The 20,668-nt window shown below is 36.8% G+C and overlaps 1 protein-coding gene and 1 long non-coding RNA gene across 3 annotated transcripts in view; both read left to right on the plus strand.

Moving 5' to 3' along the window:
- The window catches only part of LOC117930595, a 64,545-nt gene extending 48,311 nt beyond the window's left edge, over nucleotides 1–16,234 (plus strand). The window contains exons 9-11 of the mRNA XM_034851230.1: nucleotides 14,054–14,665; nucleotides 15,472–16,056; nucleotides 16,214–16,234. Coding sequence (XP_034707121.1) covers nucleotides 14,054–14,665; nucleotides 15,472–16,056; nucleotides 16,214–16,234 — 1,218 coding nt within the window. The remainder of the gene's footprint in view (nucleotides 1–14,053; nucleotides 14,666–15,471; nucleotides 16,057–16,213) is intronic.
- Nucleotides 16,235–16,348: 114 nt separating this feature from the next.
- Nucleotides 16,349–19,692, plus strand: LOC117931008. Of its 2 annotated transcripts, none has more exons than XR_004653961.1 (3): nucleotides 16,349–16,796; nucleotides 17,579–17,685; nucleotides 19,502–19,692. It is a non-coding gene; the product is annotated as an uncharacterized LOC117931008 (long non-coding RNA). The 2 variants fall into 2 exon arrangements; XR_004653960.1 differs by having other exon boundaries at nucleotides 17,579–17,659.
- Nucleotides 19,693–20,668: the final 976 nt, after the last annotated feature.

Here is a 20,668-nt window from a genome sequence, read left to right on the forward strand (position 1 = left end):
GTGGGGAGCTGAGGTATGTCCTCCTCGGGTCTTAGGCATGATGAAGTGATGAAATGAGGCTTAGAGGCTCGGTATTAGGGAAGGTAGGGATGGAGAAGCTGAAATTTTCGCACAGGGGGGGTGGTGTGCGAAATTTTCGCACAGGGGAGGGGGGGTGTGCGAGTTTCGCACACCTCAAGGGGGTGTGCGAGTTTCGCACACCTCAAGGGGGTGTGCGAAATTTTCGCACAGGGTACTATTCACCCGCGCGTTTGAAGAATTGTGGCTTGTTTGAGATGGTGAAAATTTGTGGCCTTTGAGGGTGGGAAAAATTGGCTTAGGTATGAAAAAGATTTGTCATGGTGAATAGGCTTGGAAATTAGAGCTTTTCAAGAGGAAAATTGAAGATTGGGAGCTCCCATGGCCGGCGGCAATGGGTTTCTTATGAAGAAACCATGGCTTGAATGCTTATGGTTTAGGCTTTGGTTTGGCAAGAACAAGGTTGGGATTGGATTATGGATGGATTTAGAGTGTTGGGTGAAGATTTGAAAGGATTTTGATGGTGGAAGGAGGTGGATTGCCGAAAATGGAAAGTGGTGAATAGTGGATGCCACGGCTATGGAGTGGAGCTATGGATAATGGCTGCCATGGTGGTGTGGATGATGATGGATGATGAAGGAAAGGAGCTTTGTGGATGGAAGTGGGTGATCGGAAGAGAGATTTTGAGAGAATTGAAGAAGAAGCTAAGACTTTGGAGAGGAGAACATGGTTTTTAAAGAGAAAATGGAAATTTCGCATAGGGAAAAATGGTGTGCGAAAATTTCGCATACCTGTGATTCTCCAAGACAGAGAGCATGGTTTTGAAAATTGGCGCAAAAAACGAATTCGCACAAGGTTCGCATACCTGTGAAATTCGCACTGGGCTTTTGGGAAGGGACCGAGAGCATGCAATTTTGAAAGTTGGTGGAAAAGCAAATTCGCACAGGGTAGGGGGGTGTGCGAAATTTTCGCACAGGGGAAAATGGTGTGCGAATTTTGCTGAATCTTGATTTTTCTCCCCTGTTTTCCCTTGTTTTCACCAAGACTTCATTCTTCAAGCCTTCCTACCTACATGTTAACACAAAAAAAAAACAATTCAAACCACATTAGAATGAATTTAACGTCAAAAATAGAAATCAAAACATGCATAAATACAAGAAAACACTAGATTAAACTAAAATCAACTTAAAAGAAAAGAAAAAAAAAAGGATGAACTTTTTAGTCTTTGGAGAGACTAAGTTCAACCATGAACCAAGTGTTTTCATGTTGGAGGTGGATCAAGGAGGATGAATTCTTCCTTGTCTCGGGAAAAAGATTCGATAAAGGGCTTGAGACGATGCCCATTCACTTTGAAAGTTCGAGTGCTATTGAAGTTGAGTAGTTCCATTACTCCATTTGGTTGCACCTCATGAATTATGAAAGGGCCCGTCCATCTTGATTTCAATTTTCCCGGAAAAAGATGAAGCTTAGAGTCATAAAGCAAGACTCTTTGCCCCTTGCAAAATTCTTCTGATTTACAATTGATCATGCCATTTCTTCAACCTCTTCTTTGCAATTTTGAATTGAGGTAAGCATCATTCCTCATTTCCTCCAATTCATTCAAATCCAAACATCTTTTCAACCCGGCTCTTGTCAAATCCATGTTGAGCTTCTTGATTGCCCACCATGCTTTGTATTCAATCTCCACTGGAAGATGGCACGCTTTGCCATAAACAAGGCGATAAGGAGACATTCCAAGAATGGTCTTGTAAGCGGTCTATACGCCCATAAGGAATCTAGGAGCTTAATAGACCAATCCTTCCTATTCACATTCACACCTTCATTAATATATTCTTGATCTCCCGGTTGGCTACTCAACTTGGCCACTTGTTTGAGGGTGATAAGGTGTAGCCACCTTGTGCTAACCCCATATTTGGCTAGAAGAGTCTCAAAAGGTTTATGCAAAAGTGGGTTCCTCCATCACTTATAATGGCCTTAGGCACTCCAAATCTTGCCAAGATGTTGTCCTTGAGGAATTTAAGAACCACCTTGTGATCATTGCTCCTACATGGGATTGCTTCCACCCACTTAGAGACATAATCCACTCCACCAAAATGTATGAATGTCCAAATGACATTGGAAATGGTCCCATGAAGTCTATCCCCCAACATCAAAGACATCCACTATCAAAATGGGTTTCAAGGGCATCATATTTCGGCGTGTAAGCTTACCAAGCCTTGACACCGATCACATCCTTTGCACATAGAGTGACATCCTTGAAAAGAGAGAGCCACAAAACCCTGATTAGATCACTTTCATACTGTTTTCTGGGAGGCAAAATGACTCCACATGCACTATCATGGCAATGGGAAAGAATTCCTGATTGCTCTAGTTCAGGAACACATTTCCTTATGATTTGATCCGCACAATATTTGAAGAGAAAAGGCTCCTCCCAATAATAGGCATGGATCTTAGCAAAGAAATGCCTCTTGTCTTGGGCACTCCACTCGCTTGGAACTTCCCCAGTAACCAAGTAATTTGCAATGTGAGAATACCAAGGAGCTACATCTATTGACATGAGAGACTCCTCAGGAAAGTCATCATTGATAGGCAGACCATGTGAGTCATGTGCTATCACAAGTCTTGACAAATGGTCAGGTACCACATTTTCTACTCCCTTTTTATCCCAGATTTGGAGATTGAATTCTTGGAGCAAAAGGATCCATCTTATCAATCTTGCCTTGGCATCTTGCTTGGTTAGCAAGTACTTCAAAGCGGAATGGTCAGTGAACACCACTATAGAGGACCCTACTAAATAGGCACGAAACTTATCCAAGGCAAAAACTACTGCCAACAACTCCTTCTCAGTAGTTGTGTAGTTCCTTTGAGCCTCGTTCAAAGTTTTGCTCGCGTAATAAATCACATAGGGCTTTCCATCCTCTCTTTGCCCCAAAACAGCCCCCATAGCAAGATCACTTGCATCACACATTACCTCAAAAGGTAATTTCCAAATTTGGGGCTCTCACTATTGGTGCAGTTGTGAGGAATTGCTTCAATTCCTCAAAACTCTCTAACACTTCTCATCCCACACAAACTTAGCATCCTTTACCAAGAGTTACAAAGAGGCTTTGAGATTTTTGAGAAATCCTTAATGAACCTCCTATAGAACCCGGCATGTCCTAGGAATTGCCTAATTCCTTTAACATTTGTGGGAGGTGGCAACTTAACAATTAGCTCCACCTTTGCCTTATCTACCTCAATGCCATTTTTGGAGATTATATGTCCTAAGACAATGCCTTGTTGTACCATAAAATGGCACTTCTCCCAATTTAGCACTATGTCTTTCTCAATACATCTGTGGAAACTGCTTCTAAGTGCAACAAACACTCCTCAAAAGAACTCCATAAACAGTGATGTCATCCATGAAGACTTCCATGATGCGTTCTACCATATCACTGAAGATGCTTAGCATACATCTTTGGAAGGTTCAGGAGCATTACATAAACCAAAGGGCATTCTCCTATACGCAAAAGTACCAAAGGGCATGTGAAGGTTGTCTTTCTTGATCTTCCAAATCAATCTCTATTTGGAAGTTACCCCGAGTAACCATCTAGAAAACAGTAGAAAGGATGTCCTGAGACTCTCTCAAGGACTTGGTCCATGAAGGCAATGGGAAAATGGTCCTTTCTAGTCACTGAATTCAACCTCCTGTAGTCTATACCACCCTCCATCCTGAGGTAGGACGTGTAGAGACTTCCTCCCCTTTCTCATTCTGGATCACAGTGATTCCAATTTCTTTGGAACTACTTGGGTGGGGCTCACCCACAAGCTATCTGAAATGGGATATATGATCCCTGCTGTAGTAGCTTCAGAACTTCACCCCTCACCACCTCTGCATGTGAGGATTCAACCTCCTCTGGGGTTGCCTCACTGGTTTTGCATCTTCCTCCATGTAGATATGGTGGGTGCACACCAAAGGACTAATCCTCTCAGATCAGAAATTTGCCATCCAATGGCTTTCTTGCATTTTCTAAGGACTCCCAAAAGACTATCCTCTGATCACTTGTGAGATTTGAAGAGACCACCACTGGACATTTCTCATCTTCCTCCAATATGCATACTTCAAATTAACAGGAAGTGGCTTCAAAACAAGCTTTGGAGGTCCTCCATAGCTGCTCCTTGTGAGTCCTCCTTATTGACAGTGGTAAGATCTCTTTCCGTCTCCTCTAAGGAGACATGGTAGCTAGCACATCAAAGGGTTCAGTAACCTTCTTCAAGCACTTCAAGGCTTTCATTCAAGCTCTCTTCTAAGTCTTGTCACAATGCTCTTCAACCAAGGTGTTGATCAGGCACACCTCCTCCAATCTTTCATCCTCTTCTGGTGAAGATGCTCTTGCAAAGATGGAATATGTTTAATTCCAAGGTCAGTTTCCAAATGTGAGCTGCATCACCCATCTACAATTGATGACGGCATTAGAGGTAGCCAGGAAAGGTCTTCTAAGGATGATGGCACGTAATTGGCTTCCATAACAGTGGATCGGTATCAAGCACAACAAAATCCACGGGATAGTAGAATTTGTCCACTTGCACTAGAACATCCTCTATCACCCCCCTTGGGATTTTGACAGACCTATCAGCTAAGGAGAGATGATGGCTGTGGGCTTCAATCCTCCAAGTCCCAGTTGCTTGTACACAGAGTATGGGAGCAAATTCACACTTGCCCCTAAGTCTAGTAAAGCTTTCTCCACAAGTGTCCCTCTAATGTTGACTGCAATGGTGGGGCAACCCGGATCTTTATACTTAACTGGAGACTTACTCTGAATGATAGCACTACTTGCTCAGTGAGGAATGCATTCTTTGTCACATGTAGCCCTCTCTTGACCGTGCACAAGTCCTTTAGAAACTTTGCATATGTGGGGACTTGCTTGATCATATCAAGTAAGGGTATATTCACCTTCACTTGTCTCAAGACTTCAAGAATTTCTGATGAATTCTTGATTTCTTCTTTCCATGTAAAGCTTGAGGAAAGGGGGAGGCATATGTTTCTTCATCATATTTCTTTAATCACTATCCTCGGCTCTTCTTCAATGCTTGATTTGGATGCACTTTTCTTCCCACTCTCCTCTTCTTGGTTATTGCTCTCTTAACCAAGGTTTTCTTTGTCAAGAGTTCTTCATCTTGCCTCACCTTAGGCAAGGGTTGATCAACCTCCTTTCACTCCTCAAGGTGATCACAGCTTTGACCTCCCTCAACTTTGAAGAATCCCCCTCTTGGGTTTCAATTTCATGAACACCCTTTGGATTTTGGCTTGGTTGAGAGGGGAACTTTCCTTTCTCATTCACTGTGTTGAGGTTGGTAAGCCTAGAGATGGAGTATTGAATATTATCTATCTTCTGATATAGATCATTTTGCATCCCATCCATTCTCTTATTTAGAGAACTCTCAACATTCTCAATCTTTTGGTGCAATTGGGAGTTGATTACCCTTTGTTCACCCACAAAGTCATTCATGACTTTGCTTAGGTTTGCAATGGCTTGCTCCACTGAAGAGGTTTGTTGAGGTGCTTGAGTTTGGGCTTGTGGTTGGTATGGAGGTGGTCTTGGTTTCCAAGAAAAATTTGGATGGTTTCTCCAGCTTGAATTATAGGTGTTTCCATAAGGTGCATTGTTGTTAGGCCTAAATTGCCCCACAACATTGGCTTGATCACCTAACATCTCCCTCATAGCTGGCATGGTTGGGCACTCATCTACCACATGGTCACATGATTGGCAAATGGTACATGGCATGGCATGGGCTTGAGTCTCGGAAATGGCTTGGACTTCATGTATCTTTTTCAACTCAAGTTCTTCCAACCTCCTTGCTATTGTTGCCACCTTAGCTTTCATGTCCATGTCTTCACTTAACATGTACATTCCACCCTTTGGATTTACAGGAGCTTTCATCATTCCCAATTCCTTTGAGTTGGGCTCATCCATCCTCTTGTTACCTCAGATACATAACTTAAAAAATCCATGGCTTCTTCCGGATTCTTACTCATAAAATCTCCCCCACACATGGTTTCAAGAATTTGCTTCATGGAGGAAGACATTCCATCATAGAAATAGCTCACCAAGAGCCATGTATCAAAGCCATGATGAGGACAAGCATTGATGGCCTCCATATACCTTTCCCAACATTCATGGAACTTCTCATTTTCTTTTGCAGAAAAGTTTGAGATTTGCCTCTTCAACCCATTGGTCCTATGGGTGGGGAAAAATTTCTTCAAAAATTCAGCCTGAAGATCAACCCAATTCCTTATGCTCCTTGGCCTTAAATAATTAAGCCATATTTTTGCCTTGTCCTTCAAAGTGAAAGGGAATAGCTTGAGTCTCATCAAGTCTATTGAAGCTCCTCCCTCTCTAAAAGTATTGCACACCTCCTCAAACTCCTTGATGTGGGCATATGGATTCTCACTCTCCATTCCATGGAAATTTGGTAGAAGGGGCACAATATGGGGCCTTATAATCAGCTGCTCAAGAGGAGGTATGATGCATGAGGGTGCACTCATCCTTGGTGGGTGCATTCTATCCCTCATGGATAGATATGCATTTGGATTACCCCCTTGACCTTGTTGAGAATTCTGATCCTCTTGTGGAGGGTCCATGATGTTTACACAGATATCCAACTCTGTGTCTTGAGGATTCTCAATCCTTACTAATCTTCCCTCTTGGTCCCGAATCCAATAGGGCATGCACAAATCACTACTTACCTGAAAACAAAACAAATACAACAAAAACAAAAGAAAACTAGAAGAAAGTTAAGGTTAGAAAGAAAACAAAAGAAATTCTACAATCAAAAGAAAGAAAATAAAGTTAGTGAAAAAGGAATTCACCAAACTTGTGATGAAAATCACAAGTAACCTCTAAAAGGTTGTATCACTGTATCGTGGCACCATCCCCGGCAACGGCGCCATTTTGATTCGCGATTGTAAATCCAGTCGGGTCATTTAATCAAAAACATTTATAAAACCTATGACCTCACACTAGTGTAGCAAAGCTACTATAGTATAGTGGCTCTAGGGTTGAACTCTGGGATGGGTTTTCATTCTACCAGTGATATACTCGAGATTAGAAATTGGATTCAATGATTTCCTTTATCAAAAACTTAAAGTTTAAAAGAAAATAAAATTTGTTTTGAAAGTGTTTGAAACTAAATTAACATAAACTAATTAAAAATGGAAGAAAGAAAGTTTCTCGGAGCTAAGGATTGCTAGGATCAAGTTTAGAATGCATAGTGGAAAATTCCGGATTTTTCTCCTCGCATTAGGGATTTAACCTATAGTTATTTCCCAAACCGGTATAGGTTTAACAATGAAGATTTAATCCATAAAAGGTCAATAGAAATGGTAGTCAAGGTCCATTAATGGCTTTAGACACTATGGGTCTTCACCTTGAACCACTTTCCAATGGCTCGTACATGATAACTAATGGACTGATATAGATCTAGCAATAAGCATCCACAGAGACCTGAAGCTTACCATGTATTGGCCATTCAAAGTGATTCTAAGGGATTTAAAGCAAAACTTTGGATTTAAAAGCCATTTATGAACTTCAACTACCTGTATTTAAGGCACGAGCGTTTTCCACCTTTGCATCTGGACTTTTCACCTGGCTTCCATCGCTCCAAGAAACCAAGAGTTTAGCCTCTCATCCTCTGAGAAAACATCCTCAGAGGTTGTTTGGCTTCCAAGAAAAAGAAAATAGTAAAGAGAAAATAGAAAACGAGAGAGCTCTGTATATTTCTAAGTGTAAAACATAACACGCATGATACATCTTCAAGAGGTGATTTCCACCCCTTATATAGTTTTTACAAAAGCAAAGCTTGTGATTGGCTTGTTACAAGGAGAAGAAAGGAAATTACATCAAAAAATACAAAAGAAAATATCTAAAGTGGAGTCGGCAAAAACAGAGGAAAATTCGCACCACGCATGGGGTGTGCGAATTTTTGCACACCTGAGGGGGGTGTGCGAGTTTCGCACACCATTCGCACAGCTAAGGGGGTGTGCGAATTTGGCACACCATTCGCACACCATTCGCACAGCTAAGGGGGTGTACGAATTTCGCACACCATTCGCACACCTGGAGCAGTTGTCTTCCGAAGGCCATATCTTCCTCGTTTCAGCTCCAAATCGTACACGGTTTGAAGAGTTGGATTCTTGACTTCCTGAGCTTTGAAATGGTATATAGTATGTAAAAAATGGATTTCGGGAAGTGCTCCAAAAGTGCCAAAGAAGACTGCAGCTGCTGTCCTCTGTTTTCCTCCTTGCTTCTCTTTGCTTTTCTTTGCTTTTCTTCTTTGGTTGGCTTGTCTTAATGATCCAAAAAGATGTCAAAACACTAAAACTAGCCACAAATATGATTAGAAGTCATTGCTAGGTCCTTAACATGCCAATTGGAATAAAGATGAAGAATTACTACACAAAAGTGCTTAAAACATAATGACTTAAAGGTGTAAAATAGAACTTTTTGGGTAGTAATCAAGAACCAACAATTTTCCAAGAAATAACTTCTGAAATCTTGTCAAATCTTAGATGTCAAACTTTAGGAGATTTTAGATGGTATAAAGATGTATACCTTTCTAAGGTATATACAAGGACTAATGCAAACCAATCCTATTGGAAGGAAAGGTTTTTGCATGGTCTCCCAAAAATCTCTTTGTGAACGTGTTCAAAGTAGAATCAAAGATAAATATGATGGAATAATTCCATATGACTTCTTAACTTATGGAGAATTGATAAACTTCATAAGCCAAGAAGCCTTATATTTGTGTTCATTAATTAGAATAAATGCCAAAATAAAACAACAATTCAAAAATTTTAAAAAAGGAATTAGGATCTTTTTGTTCCTAAACTATTATCCCTTCTATCAAAAGAGAGAAATATGATAAGAAACATAAAAAGAAATATCATTAAAAATTTCCAAGAGAATTTAAAATATGATAAACAAAAGAAAAATGAAAAATATTCCCAACCTAAAAAGAAATTTAAAAGGGAAACAAAATGTTTCAAGTGTGGACAAAAGAGAGACATTGCCCCTAATTGCCCATTAAAAAAGAAAATTCAAATTTTAGAAATAGATGAAGATATTAAGATTCAAATTATAAATCTCATTCCTATTGATTCTGAATCTTCTTATCAAAATCTTAGGAAAAGATTCAAAGAACAAAAGATAAATTCTTCAAACAGTGATGATGAATTTCTTCTAATAGAAGATAGTTTTTCATCATATGATAGTTCCTCTGCGCAATCATCCTGTGATTGTGCAAAGAATTGTCTTTTTAATATCAAATTTATAAACATGTTAACTAGGAAAGAAAACTTATTAATAGAAGTTATAAACAAAATAACAGACCCTCGAACCCAACAAGAATATATAACAAAAATTCTTAATTTAAGAAAAAATTCAAAAAATAATAATCAATATAATTTAAAAACTGCTTTAAAGAAATTTTTAAAACCAAAACCTTCAACTCTTCAAGGCTTACAATATGAAGTTAGTCAAATTAAAATTCAAATTGGCGAACTAAAACAACAAAGTAAAAAAGTTGAGCAAAGAATTGATAACTTAGAGAATACAAATAGGAATGACTCTCCTTCGGATGAAGATATTCCTGAATATAGTCAATCAAATAACCAAGTAAAAAATGAAGAAACCGATTCCTTTATTCAAAGTATAACATAAGTCAAAACTCAAAAATGGTATGTTAAAATCACCCTTATAGGATTGAACCTGATTTCGAACTTGATACCTTTGCCTTAATAGACTCAGGTCCTAACCTAAATTGTATAAGAGAATGACTAATTCCTACAAAATAAATGGAAAAAACTACTCAAAATTTAGTCAATGCTAATAAAAAGAAAATGAAGATAAACTACAAAGTCTCAAATGTACATGTATGTAATCAAAATATTTGCTATCAAACATCTTTTATACTTGTTAATAGTCTCCAACAACAAATCATCTTAGGAACTCCCTTTTTAACTCAACTCTATCCTTTTTAGAGTAAGTGATGAAGGAATTTTAACTAAATTTAATAATCAAGAAATTAAATTTATGTTCCTAAGTGTAATAAAAAAATAAAGAAATTCAAACAATCCAAGATGATCAAATAAATTTAATTCAAAACAAAAAACAACATTTAAAATATTTAAATCAAGAAATCCAATATAAAAGAATAGAGCAAAATCTTCTTCAAAAACCTGTCCAAATAAATTTAACAAATAAAAAATATATTGAAGCACAATTGTGTTCTTCTCATTCCAATCAATTTTGGGCAAGAAAAACACGTTATGTTTCCCTACCCTATAAAAAAGGTTTTAATGAAAATCAAATTCCAATAGAAGCAAGACCTATTCAAATGAATAAAAATCTCTTAAATTTTTTTAAAAAGGAAATCAATGATCTCCTCTAGCAAAATCTAATTAGAAAAAGCAGATCTCCTTGGGTTGTGTTGCTTTTTATGTTAACAAACCTGCTGAGATTGAAAGAGGTGCTCCAAGGTTTGTTATCAACTACAAACCTTTTAATAAAGTCCTTCAATGGATTAGGTACCCATTACCTAATAAGAAGGATCTCATTGATCGCCTCCATAATGCTTCAATCTTTTCAAAATTTGATCTAAAATCTGGATTTTGGCAAATCAAAATTGAAGAAAAGGACAGATACAAAATTGCATTCACTGTTCCATTTAGACATTATGTATGAAATGTGATGTCTTTTGGCTTGAAGAATGCCCCACACCGGGGTCGGGGATCGGCTCTGATACCATTTATAACGACCTGCTCCTAACCATGTAGATATTGTCCGCTTTGGGCCCAAGAGGGCCCTCACGGCTTTAAAACGCGTCTACTTGGTTAAGAGGAGTCTCTACATATATAGCGCCAGGAACATTCTCCCCTATCCGATATGGGACATCACAAACACCCTCCTATGCAGACACAACGTCCTCGTTGTGTCCCATGGGATTGCGGGGCCAAACAGACAAACACCCCTTACGGAGCCAAACAAACCCCCACACCGGGGTCGGAGATCGGCTCTGATACCATTTGTAACGACCCGCACTCAACCATGTAGATATTGTCCGCTTTGGGCCCAAGAGGGCCCTCACGGCTTTAAAACGTGTCTACTTGGTTAAGAGGAGTCTCTACATATATAGCGTCATGAACATTCTCAAAGATAATGGCTTAGTAATTTCTACCCCAAAAATCTAACTTTTTCAAACTAGGATTAGATTACTAGAATTTGAAATTTACCAAGGTACAGTTAAACCAATTCAAAGAGTTATAGAATTGGCCTCCAAATTTCCTGATGAAATTAAGGATAAAAATCAACTTCAAAGATTCTTAGGAAGTCTTATCTATGTGTCAAACATCTACCCAAATCCTAGAACTACTATCAAACCTTTGTTTCATAGGCTTAAATAAAACCTCAAACCTTGGACATAGGAACACACCGACTTAGTCAAAATGGTCAAACAATAGGTTAAGTGTTTACCTTGCTTAGGAATCCTTAACTCTGAAGTTTTTCTTATCATAGAGATAGATGCCTCTAACTTAGGATATGGCAGCATTCTTAAACAAGATTTTCAAGGCAAATTCTCCATTGTCCGTTTTACTTCTGGCATATGGAGTGGTTCCCAAGAAAATTATTCAAATGTCAAAAAAAAGATTTTATATGCATTCAAAAATTTCAAGATGATATTTTTAACCGCAAATTTCTCTTAAGAGTTGATTGCAAAAGTGCAAAATAAATTCTTAAAAAAAAATGTTCAAAATATTATTTCAAAACAAATCTTTGCCAGATGACAAGCAATTTTGTCTTCTTTTGATTTTGAAATTGAATTTATAAAAGAAATTTCAAATTGTCTTTTTTATTTTCTTTCATGTGAATTTCTACAAGAATAATGAGCTCTCAAGAGCCCAATACCCATTCTACAAAGTCTTCCTATGCCATGAACCCTGTTAAGCAAGAAAAACCCAACATTCAAACCTAAAATAAATTCCAAGTTTTAGGAACTATTTCTTCAAATCAGCCCAATCCAACTTTTTCTCAAACTACCTCTTCAAGTCAGGCTACACAACAATATGTGGCTAAGGCCCATATTATGAAGGTACAAATTCTTGGACCGTTCCAAATTTCAAAATATGGGAAACCAAATATTTCAAAAAAAATTCCCCATGGGAAGTTTTTTCTTTAAAACAATTTAGAAAAAACCTCCACAAATATTTGTTATTCAAAATGCAAAATTTACAAAGTTATTTCTCCAAAAATGTGGGGTCAATCTCTTGATACTTACAAAATATTTTCTCAAACTTTTAGACTAAAGTCATATGATTATCATGATTATATTGACACTTGGTACTATACTTTTTCTTCAAACCATTTGATCACTCATGGTTTTTCCACTGGGGTAATAAAATGAAAAATCAAAATGATTTTCCAAACTTCCAAGAGTGGTGGGTATTTTTTGGCGCCATTAAGAACATTTTTTGTCTTGAAATTCTTGAATGATACAAATACTTTGTTGAGCATGGAAGTAATTTGATTCCTACTTCTTGTTCACAAGTACTATTCTTCCTTTCAAAATTTCAAATTCCATGGATCCTGTGCTGGGACTTTGTCCAAACACACATAATTCCAACTCTTTTTCCTGCACATTTGGCAAGGGGATTCAAAGTCAAATGGTGGTTCAATTTATTTCCCTCTATTACTCAGCAAATTTCTCATATCAGAAATTGGATTTCCTCTAGAAAATCTCCTTCAAAACCCCTAAAAGCTCCTTATTTGATTTTTGTTGTTTTATATTGATTGTTGTCATAGTAGAAAACTCTTTTTATGTTTAAAAGAATGGATGCATGAATTGCATGGTTGAATTAGTAATTATTCTATGCATTTGTGGCAATATGGTTGGACAAGAAAGTAGGAAACATGAACAAGAGTAGACCATGATACTTTTATTACTAATTTAACATGAATACGATAAAATTTCAATGCAATGAAATTGTTGTTTAGGATAAAAAAAAAACAAATTAATTCCATGAAAATTTGAAAAAGCTTGAGAATAAAGCAGCCTATGGTGAGCATAATGCCATAGGCCATTAGAGCACATAAAATAAACGGTATAGATTTATAAATTTTTATTTGCCTATCAAAAAAAAAACAAAAAAACGTTTAAGTGCTTTTTTTTTCTTTAAGTATTCATCAATTGTTAATCTAATTTAAAAGGTTAAAAGTTCTTAAAGTTTGTAAGGGCATAGTTAGTAACTTTGGTGAAAAGGATTTTAACTTATAGCCTTTTAAATTATAGCCTTTTGAAGAAGTTAAAAGACTATGAAACTTTATAGTGTATTTAGTAAATCAACTTAATGACTTATTACCTTAATTTATGTCATTAAATAGATTAAGCATGTTTGATAAAATAACTTCATATTACAACATAAAGTTATTTTAACTTTAAGTGTTAAGTCAAATTAGTTAACTTAATACAAGAATAACTTCAAGTGATTTTTCATATTTTTAAAATTTTGTCAAAAACTAATTTTTATGAAGATAACGCTTATAACTATTAGGAAATTCTTCTAGCCATCATCAAATATCTCCCGAATAAGCTTTAAGTTTAGGGAATTGATGTTATTTTGTTGAATGATTTTGTGGTCCCACTCTTGATTAATTAAATGTTTGTAATAACATGTGACTATGGGAAGGAAATTATGAGCTATAGCATAAGTTTATGTAAATCATAACATGCAATAATTTTAGGCCCTAAAGTTAATAATAAAAAATTATTAAACTCTATGACTTAAAAATAATATGCTTTGGAGTTAATAAATTATTTAAAAGAGTTTGTTGGGAAAAATAATAATAAATAAATTAAAAAAAAAAAAGGTTATGAAGGCACTTGATGTAAAACAATTGAAATGGTGCAAATAAAAGGACAAGTTAATATATGAACATTGGCATGTGAAGATATGCCTCTTGTCTACTAGTTTGCAATTAATTCAATTTATGGGTCTCTGTAGGTATCATTTCCTAACTTGGAGATCTTGAAACTCTATGGACTTTCCAAGTTGACGGGGATATGGGATCACCAACTTCCGCTGAGCTCTTTTTGCAATCTACACATCCTGGAAGTGGAGTGTCCATTCCTACTGAATGTTGTTCCAAACAATTTGATTGCAAGTTTACAGAATTTAGAAAAACTAAATGTGGAAAAATGTGATCAACTAAAAGAAGTGTTTGATCTTGAAGGACTTGATCATGCTGATTATGAAAATGCTAGGATGCTCTCAAAGTTAGAAGAACTGAAGTTAATTGATCTTCCTCAGTTGGGGCATATATGCAATAAGGACCTTCGGCAAATTTCATTCTTCCAAAACTTGAGAGTCCTACAGCTGAAGCATTGTGACAGCCTGATGTATCTTTTTTCAGCTTCCATGGCGTTGGGTCTTGTGCAACTTAACAACTTATGGGTGGAGCATTGTTCTCAGATAGAAGAAATCATCAAGGTGGAATATGGGGTTGCAGACATGACTATATTTCCTCAAACAACCCAGCTTTCACTTCTATCTTTACCCAACCTAACAAGTTTCTATCTAAGAACTTGGACTCCTGGGGTGCTCTTCAATGAAGAGGTTAGAATGTCTCTATGATATCCTTTCACATCTTATATCTTTTTTTTAAAGAAAAAAGATTTAATTAATAGAAAAGATTTCTGTCTCTTATTTGGAATCAGAGGACTTTTAATATGACCCCATTTTCAATCAACATGTTTTATCCATTGACTCTTCAAATATTAGGTTAGAGTAGAAAAAGAAAGAATTATTTGCAGTTTCTGTTGTTTCTGAATAATAATATACTAACTTTTTCTAAACAAAATTCTTTCTTTTGGCTTCAGTTTCTGGTGGAAATACCATGTGACGAGGAACCTCTAGTCATGACTACTTTTATATTTAAAACAAAATTTTATGGATCTCTGATTTACCATCATGTGAAGTTTCCCTCCATGGATGTTCATGGGATGGAAAGTAAAAGACTACACCTAACAGGATACCTATATTATTTCTTAAAGATCCCAGCTTAATGGCTAAAGTTTCATCGGGCCGGGTTCCACTATGAAGTCTAGTTCAAGTCCCCGCCTTGTCAAATGTACCTATTTTAGTCGTCTTATTGCATCATTTGAATGAAAAAGCGCAAAATCAGTCACACCAGTCTTGGTTTTCCCTTCTTCCTAACTTATTCCTGGTGCTTTTCCTCATGCTCTATTGATTAATTGCTAAGAAGATGAAGCATTAATGAATGCAAATGTTTTCTTTTATCTATTTATTTCTTCCAGCTTGGTGTTCTGTTCATATTTACTTTTTATGTCCTATTTCCTAACACGTTGTGATATTAACAAATTTATAAGTATTTTATTAACATGATGGGATGGACTCTGCAGGTTGCATTCCCTAACTTGGAATTCTTGTATGTCTCTGGCCTGGACAATGTGAAAAAAATATGGCACAACACTATGCTTGCAAACTCCTTTAGCAAACTAAAGGATACAAGGGTAGAAAATTGTAAAAAACTGCTGAATATTTCGTCATCCAATGTGATGAATCGACTGCCAAGTCTAGAGTTTCTTAGAATAGCCAGGTGTGGTAAGTTAACAGAGGTTTTTGATCTGGAAGTGATGAATGTTCAGGAAGATGTAGGAGACAATCAGTTGGGTCGATTGGTTTTAGATGATTTGCAGAACCTGGAGCATATATGCAACAAGGTTCTTGGAAAAATATTATGCCTACAGAACCTGAAATTTTTTGAGGTGCATAACTGTGGCTGCCTGAAAAAGCTTTTCTCGCCTTACACGGAACTTGAAGAAGGAGCTGAAGAGGTTATTGATAAGATTGAGTTTCCTGAATTAACCTCTCTTTCACTCAAATCCTTGCCCAGCCTGGCAAGTTTCTATCCAGGAAGCCATCCTCTCAGAATGGTTGTTCCGGGAGACCATGATATCCTTATTACAGTGCTCTTCCATGAAAAGGTCAGTTGTCTCTTAGATTTCCTTTTCTTCTCATCTTCTAACAATTTTCCCTTTGGCACTTGATCTAGAACAAAGTTTTGAAAGAAAAGAATTTCATGAATGGATAGGGAAAGGAAAGTACATTTCAGTATTCCATTTCCTTTATCTTGTTTCACAGTGGGAAGAACCTAAAATGTGACAGAATTTTTCATCAAAACTTGTTTCTCAAGCAATGATAAAACCAATGCTAGCTAGGACTTTAGCCCAAGCAGGCTTGATGTATCATTGGCCAGTTATCTAACAACTGGCCAATTGTGGTAAATTAAAGAGGCGTTTGATCTGGAAGGGACAGATATTCTGGACGATGTAACAGAAACTCAGTTGAATGAATTGGTACTACACTATCTCCCACAACTGCAGTATATATGGAATAGGGATCCCTATGGAATTCTCACCTATGAAAACTTAGAATTGGTGGAAGTTCACCATTGTCAGGTTCTGAAAGTTCAATTTCCAAGTCCGTTACCCCGAGACCTTTCACAGCTTAAGAAGCAATTGATTTGATCTCATTGGACAAAAGACTTAAGAGAGAAGGATCAAGGAAAAGATTTTGTATTCCCTGAAGTAACCTACAATGAACTTGAACTTCCCGATCTGCAAAAAATCAAGGGTAAAGAGGTGGTAGTGGTTGGTGGAAGTGATTATGTGGGCAAGATTTCAGGAGACATGCCTGGAAGTTCAGGATAGTATCCCAGTTCAAGGTATGACCCTAAATTTCGTGGCTTTTTATCACCTCAGGTTTCTTAATTGTCTTCTACTCCAGTCAAGCTTTCTTCCTGGTCATACTCGCAACTCTGTAATCAATTGTCATAATGTGGGCCAACTAGAGGGAGTTTTGGGCATATAACTTCTCTAGCCATTTTAAAGTTTGGTTCAAAGAGCTTGATCAAATATAGTTGGAATGATCTTATTCAACTTATAGAACAACTGGACTAATAACTAGAACCAATCAACAGGTTGCTCTGGATTGCCGAAAATGTTTGTCAAATTGTTCAAACAGATATCTGGCTGCTGCTTTTTTCTTTTTGTTCTTTTTTTTCTTTGAGACTGTAAACCGAACTCCTTTTTTGGTTCATCTAGTTTCATTTAAAGCTCTAGATAGTTCCTTTTATTTCATGTTAAAGTTGCTAATTTGTTTTATTTTTGGTGAACCATGTTATACTCTATTTTTTGTTTTTATTGGTTGTCATAAGTTTCTCATCCTTCCTGTACTTCATTTCAATAAAGTTGTTGTTTTGTGATTAAAAAAAATACCACACCAAACCTTGCCAAATGCTAAATGATCCTAGTGGCGCTCTTTGATCTGTAATATGTGATTTCTTGTTATGACTTATTTGAAGAACCAGTAGTCCTAACTTTCATTTTCTGTTCTTGCATCAAAAAGAAAGTAAAAGAACACGTCCTTTTGAATACTTAACTATGTACCTATGATCTTGCTGATGGAATAGAAATTCTGTTTTTTTGTGTTTGATTGATTTTCCAGGTTGGTTGCTTTCCCTGACTTGGAGGAACTTACAGTGACAGCTAATTCCCAGCAAAATCATTCAAACTACAAGTTCTGGAGGTACTCTGCCATCTTTAGATATTCTGGTAATCATTCTATATATCATGCTTTAAAAGATTGTAAAATCTTAACATATATAATGTTTTAAAGATTAGAAACTCTAAATAAACTAAGTATTAGAAGTTGCAATCTATGAGTTGAAGTAATGACCAACATGCAAGCTAGAATTTTTCATCATATTGTGAAGTTTCCCTAGAGTTGGACCAATCTTTCTGGGGTTGGAACTCACCACACCTAGCTCAAATTGACAGGAAGCATCACAAACATTTGCTCAATATATACCAAAACAAAAATTCTGATAGTCTCGGGTCCTCTTTGAAAGTCTTACAGAACTCCACAAAGTAAATGTAGGCCATTGTCTCTACCAATATCTGGATCTCATTGTGCAAGATTGTTAGGATAGTCGGTGTCTTTGCCTCTATCTTGATATATACCATGACGTATATCTTCATGGTGTATGATTTCATGAGAATGCACAAGTTTTACGAAACAATGCCAAAATTTCTTAGAGAACATGTCTATCAATAGAAGGAAAGAGAGATCCTCTACTTATGGGGCCTCCTCCTAAGACTCAATGTTCATGTTGGATGGAATGTGATTAGGTTTAAGTATTCTCATTTGAATGCAACCTGTTGACACTTCTTGCACTGTATCACATCTTTAGTAGGATAACTCATAACAAGCCCTGATCTTCAAAATTATGCAACTCTAGAATGTGGGTTTGCAGTTTCATAAATTAACACTCCCAAAATTATAATGTATGAATCTTAGAAAAGCTTAATACTTATGTGCATACATTGTGATTAAATGAATCCTTGCAAATAAGGAGGTGAAGCAACAAACAAGATTGCTTTCAACAAATTAGAATGTATGGATCTTATTCCTTTACCAATTTTTTCCTCTTTCACTGAACTTTTAGGAGGATGCTCTTTTAAATTTTTAATGGATTTGGTGGACACCATCAACCAGAATAATCTTTGCTCATTTTTCCTAGTTGATATGTTTTTAATAACTTAAAACAATCACCATCTTCATTAAATGAACAATTCTTGTTTGATTCTTTTGAAGCACCAAAAACACTCCCTCTTTTGGTCCCTCTTTTGGGGATTTTAGTTTTCCCTCTTTTGGTCCACACTTTGAGGTGATTCATAATCAGTCATGCAAAGAGAAGGCTGATGTACCCTTTTGACATGCCTAGTTCTCAATTCACTGAAAGAATTGAAAGCTTATAAGAACCACCTGGAATCAAATATAGACACAAATCTGCTTATCATGTGATTTATAAGGACCATAGCTCTTGAGTACTAGATCACCAAAACAGTTTCTCTAACCCTTCTCTTTGCCAACAATGTCAAATAAACTATGACTGCAATCCAAATGATTGTGAAATCCAAAGAGTAAAAATAATGAGCACATAAGATTCGTTCAAGCACTTTAGAAAAATTCAAAACTAACAAAACAAATTGAACTTTCAAGCCAAAAAGTTTGCAATACCTTGGTGGAGTTTCAAGATCAGTTCCACTCTGCTAAGTTCGTTCCTCTGAGTTTTCATGCCTACTTAGCTGTGTAAGTTGCCTTGAAGAACTACTTATCCTTCTCATTGAGACATCGTTCAGTGTTCATCTGACCAGGATGATTTTTAATTTTATTTATTTTATCCATTTTGTCTAGCTAGTAAAATGAATATTGATGGAATCCTAATGGATTCTAAGGAATGAATAATCATCCTTTACATACAGAACCTGGTATGTCTTTTTCTGTACATATATGACCATTATTCCTTCAATTATATTTAAATAATGCAAGAGCCTCCTTTAATTCTTATTCTTCTCACTTCTTTAGGTACGCTGGATTTGCTTCATGCTTTCCTTCATTTCAGGAGAAAGACATGCTGCTATGAGAGGCTCTACAACGATTTTTTCCTCTGTTTCAATTGAATTCGACTGGGTTTTTCTTTCAGTAAAATTTCATATAATTGCCTCGACTTGAGCAATATGCTCCTAAGCTGCTATGCTACTTTGTCCCAAAACAGTTCAACTACTTCCCACTTGAAATATGTGGTTGTATAAACTTACACATTTGCATGTAGGTCTGACTTTTGAATTTTTTTTTTTAATGTACTCATTATATAATGAGTCTGTTCTTGTTGAGAATCTTTCCTAATATCCATCCAGATTGTTGTATGTTGTGCCTGTAACTTTGTTCCTTCTGAATTATAAAAGGCAAACATTATTTGATGAATAATGTGCATTTGGATTCCAGATCATGATCATCTAATGGATTTCACCAGCCTTTACTGCATGGGTAGCTGGTTTTGTGGATGAGTTGAGTCAATGTGCACCAAAGATGGTCTTGCTGTCATCTTGTTGGTAGAAAATTTTCCAGCAGAGGAAGTCATCTCTTGTCTGAGCATGAGTGGAGTTCTTGGTTCGCTGATGAGGGTGGTCGAGCTTAATCATGTTTTCTAATACGGATTCCTGTACTCCATCAGCAGAATGGTACATATAGGTGAAAGGTGAAGTGGAACCTGTTAAAGTAGCATATGAAAATTCTCTTTCGTGCATGAAAAATAGCCTGCTTATCTGCCAAGCTAGAATTTTAATGGCATTTTAGGTGGGAATCTTGCCTTCTGGGCTTAGGCTACAATGCTCGAGACAGAGCTCTGAAAAATCTCCAGTCCAGCCTTAGAGAGGTCGGGTTAAGCTTTGGCCTGGAATTTCTGGGTGGCTCTAGGTCTTGGCCATCTATGGCAATGGACAAAGCTTACACCTTCCAGCTATTCCCAACTCCTGGTTAGACCGGGGAAGAAGCTTTTTCATCACTAAAGTGGACTCTTGTTGCACTCTTTCTACATCATCCAGGAGAGACACAAAGGGGTGTTAGCCTCTACTTCACCTTGCCAACTAAGCAAAAGATCTCTAAACTGACTAAGAAGGACCTACAGCATGCCAAACAGTGAAAACGCGAAAGACCATAGCTTACAATGGATCAAAATGTGATCAGCATATT

Source organism: Vitis riparia, chromosome 14 (genome assembly GCF_004353265.1).
Source record: "Vitis riparia cultivar Riparia Gloire de Montpellier isolate 1030 chromosome 14, EGFV_Vit.rip_1.0, whole genome shotgun sequence".
Taxonomy (NCBI): Eukaryota; Viridiplantae; Streptophyta; class Magnoliopsida; order Vitales; family Vitaceae; genus Vitis; species Vitis riparia.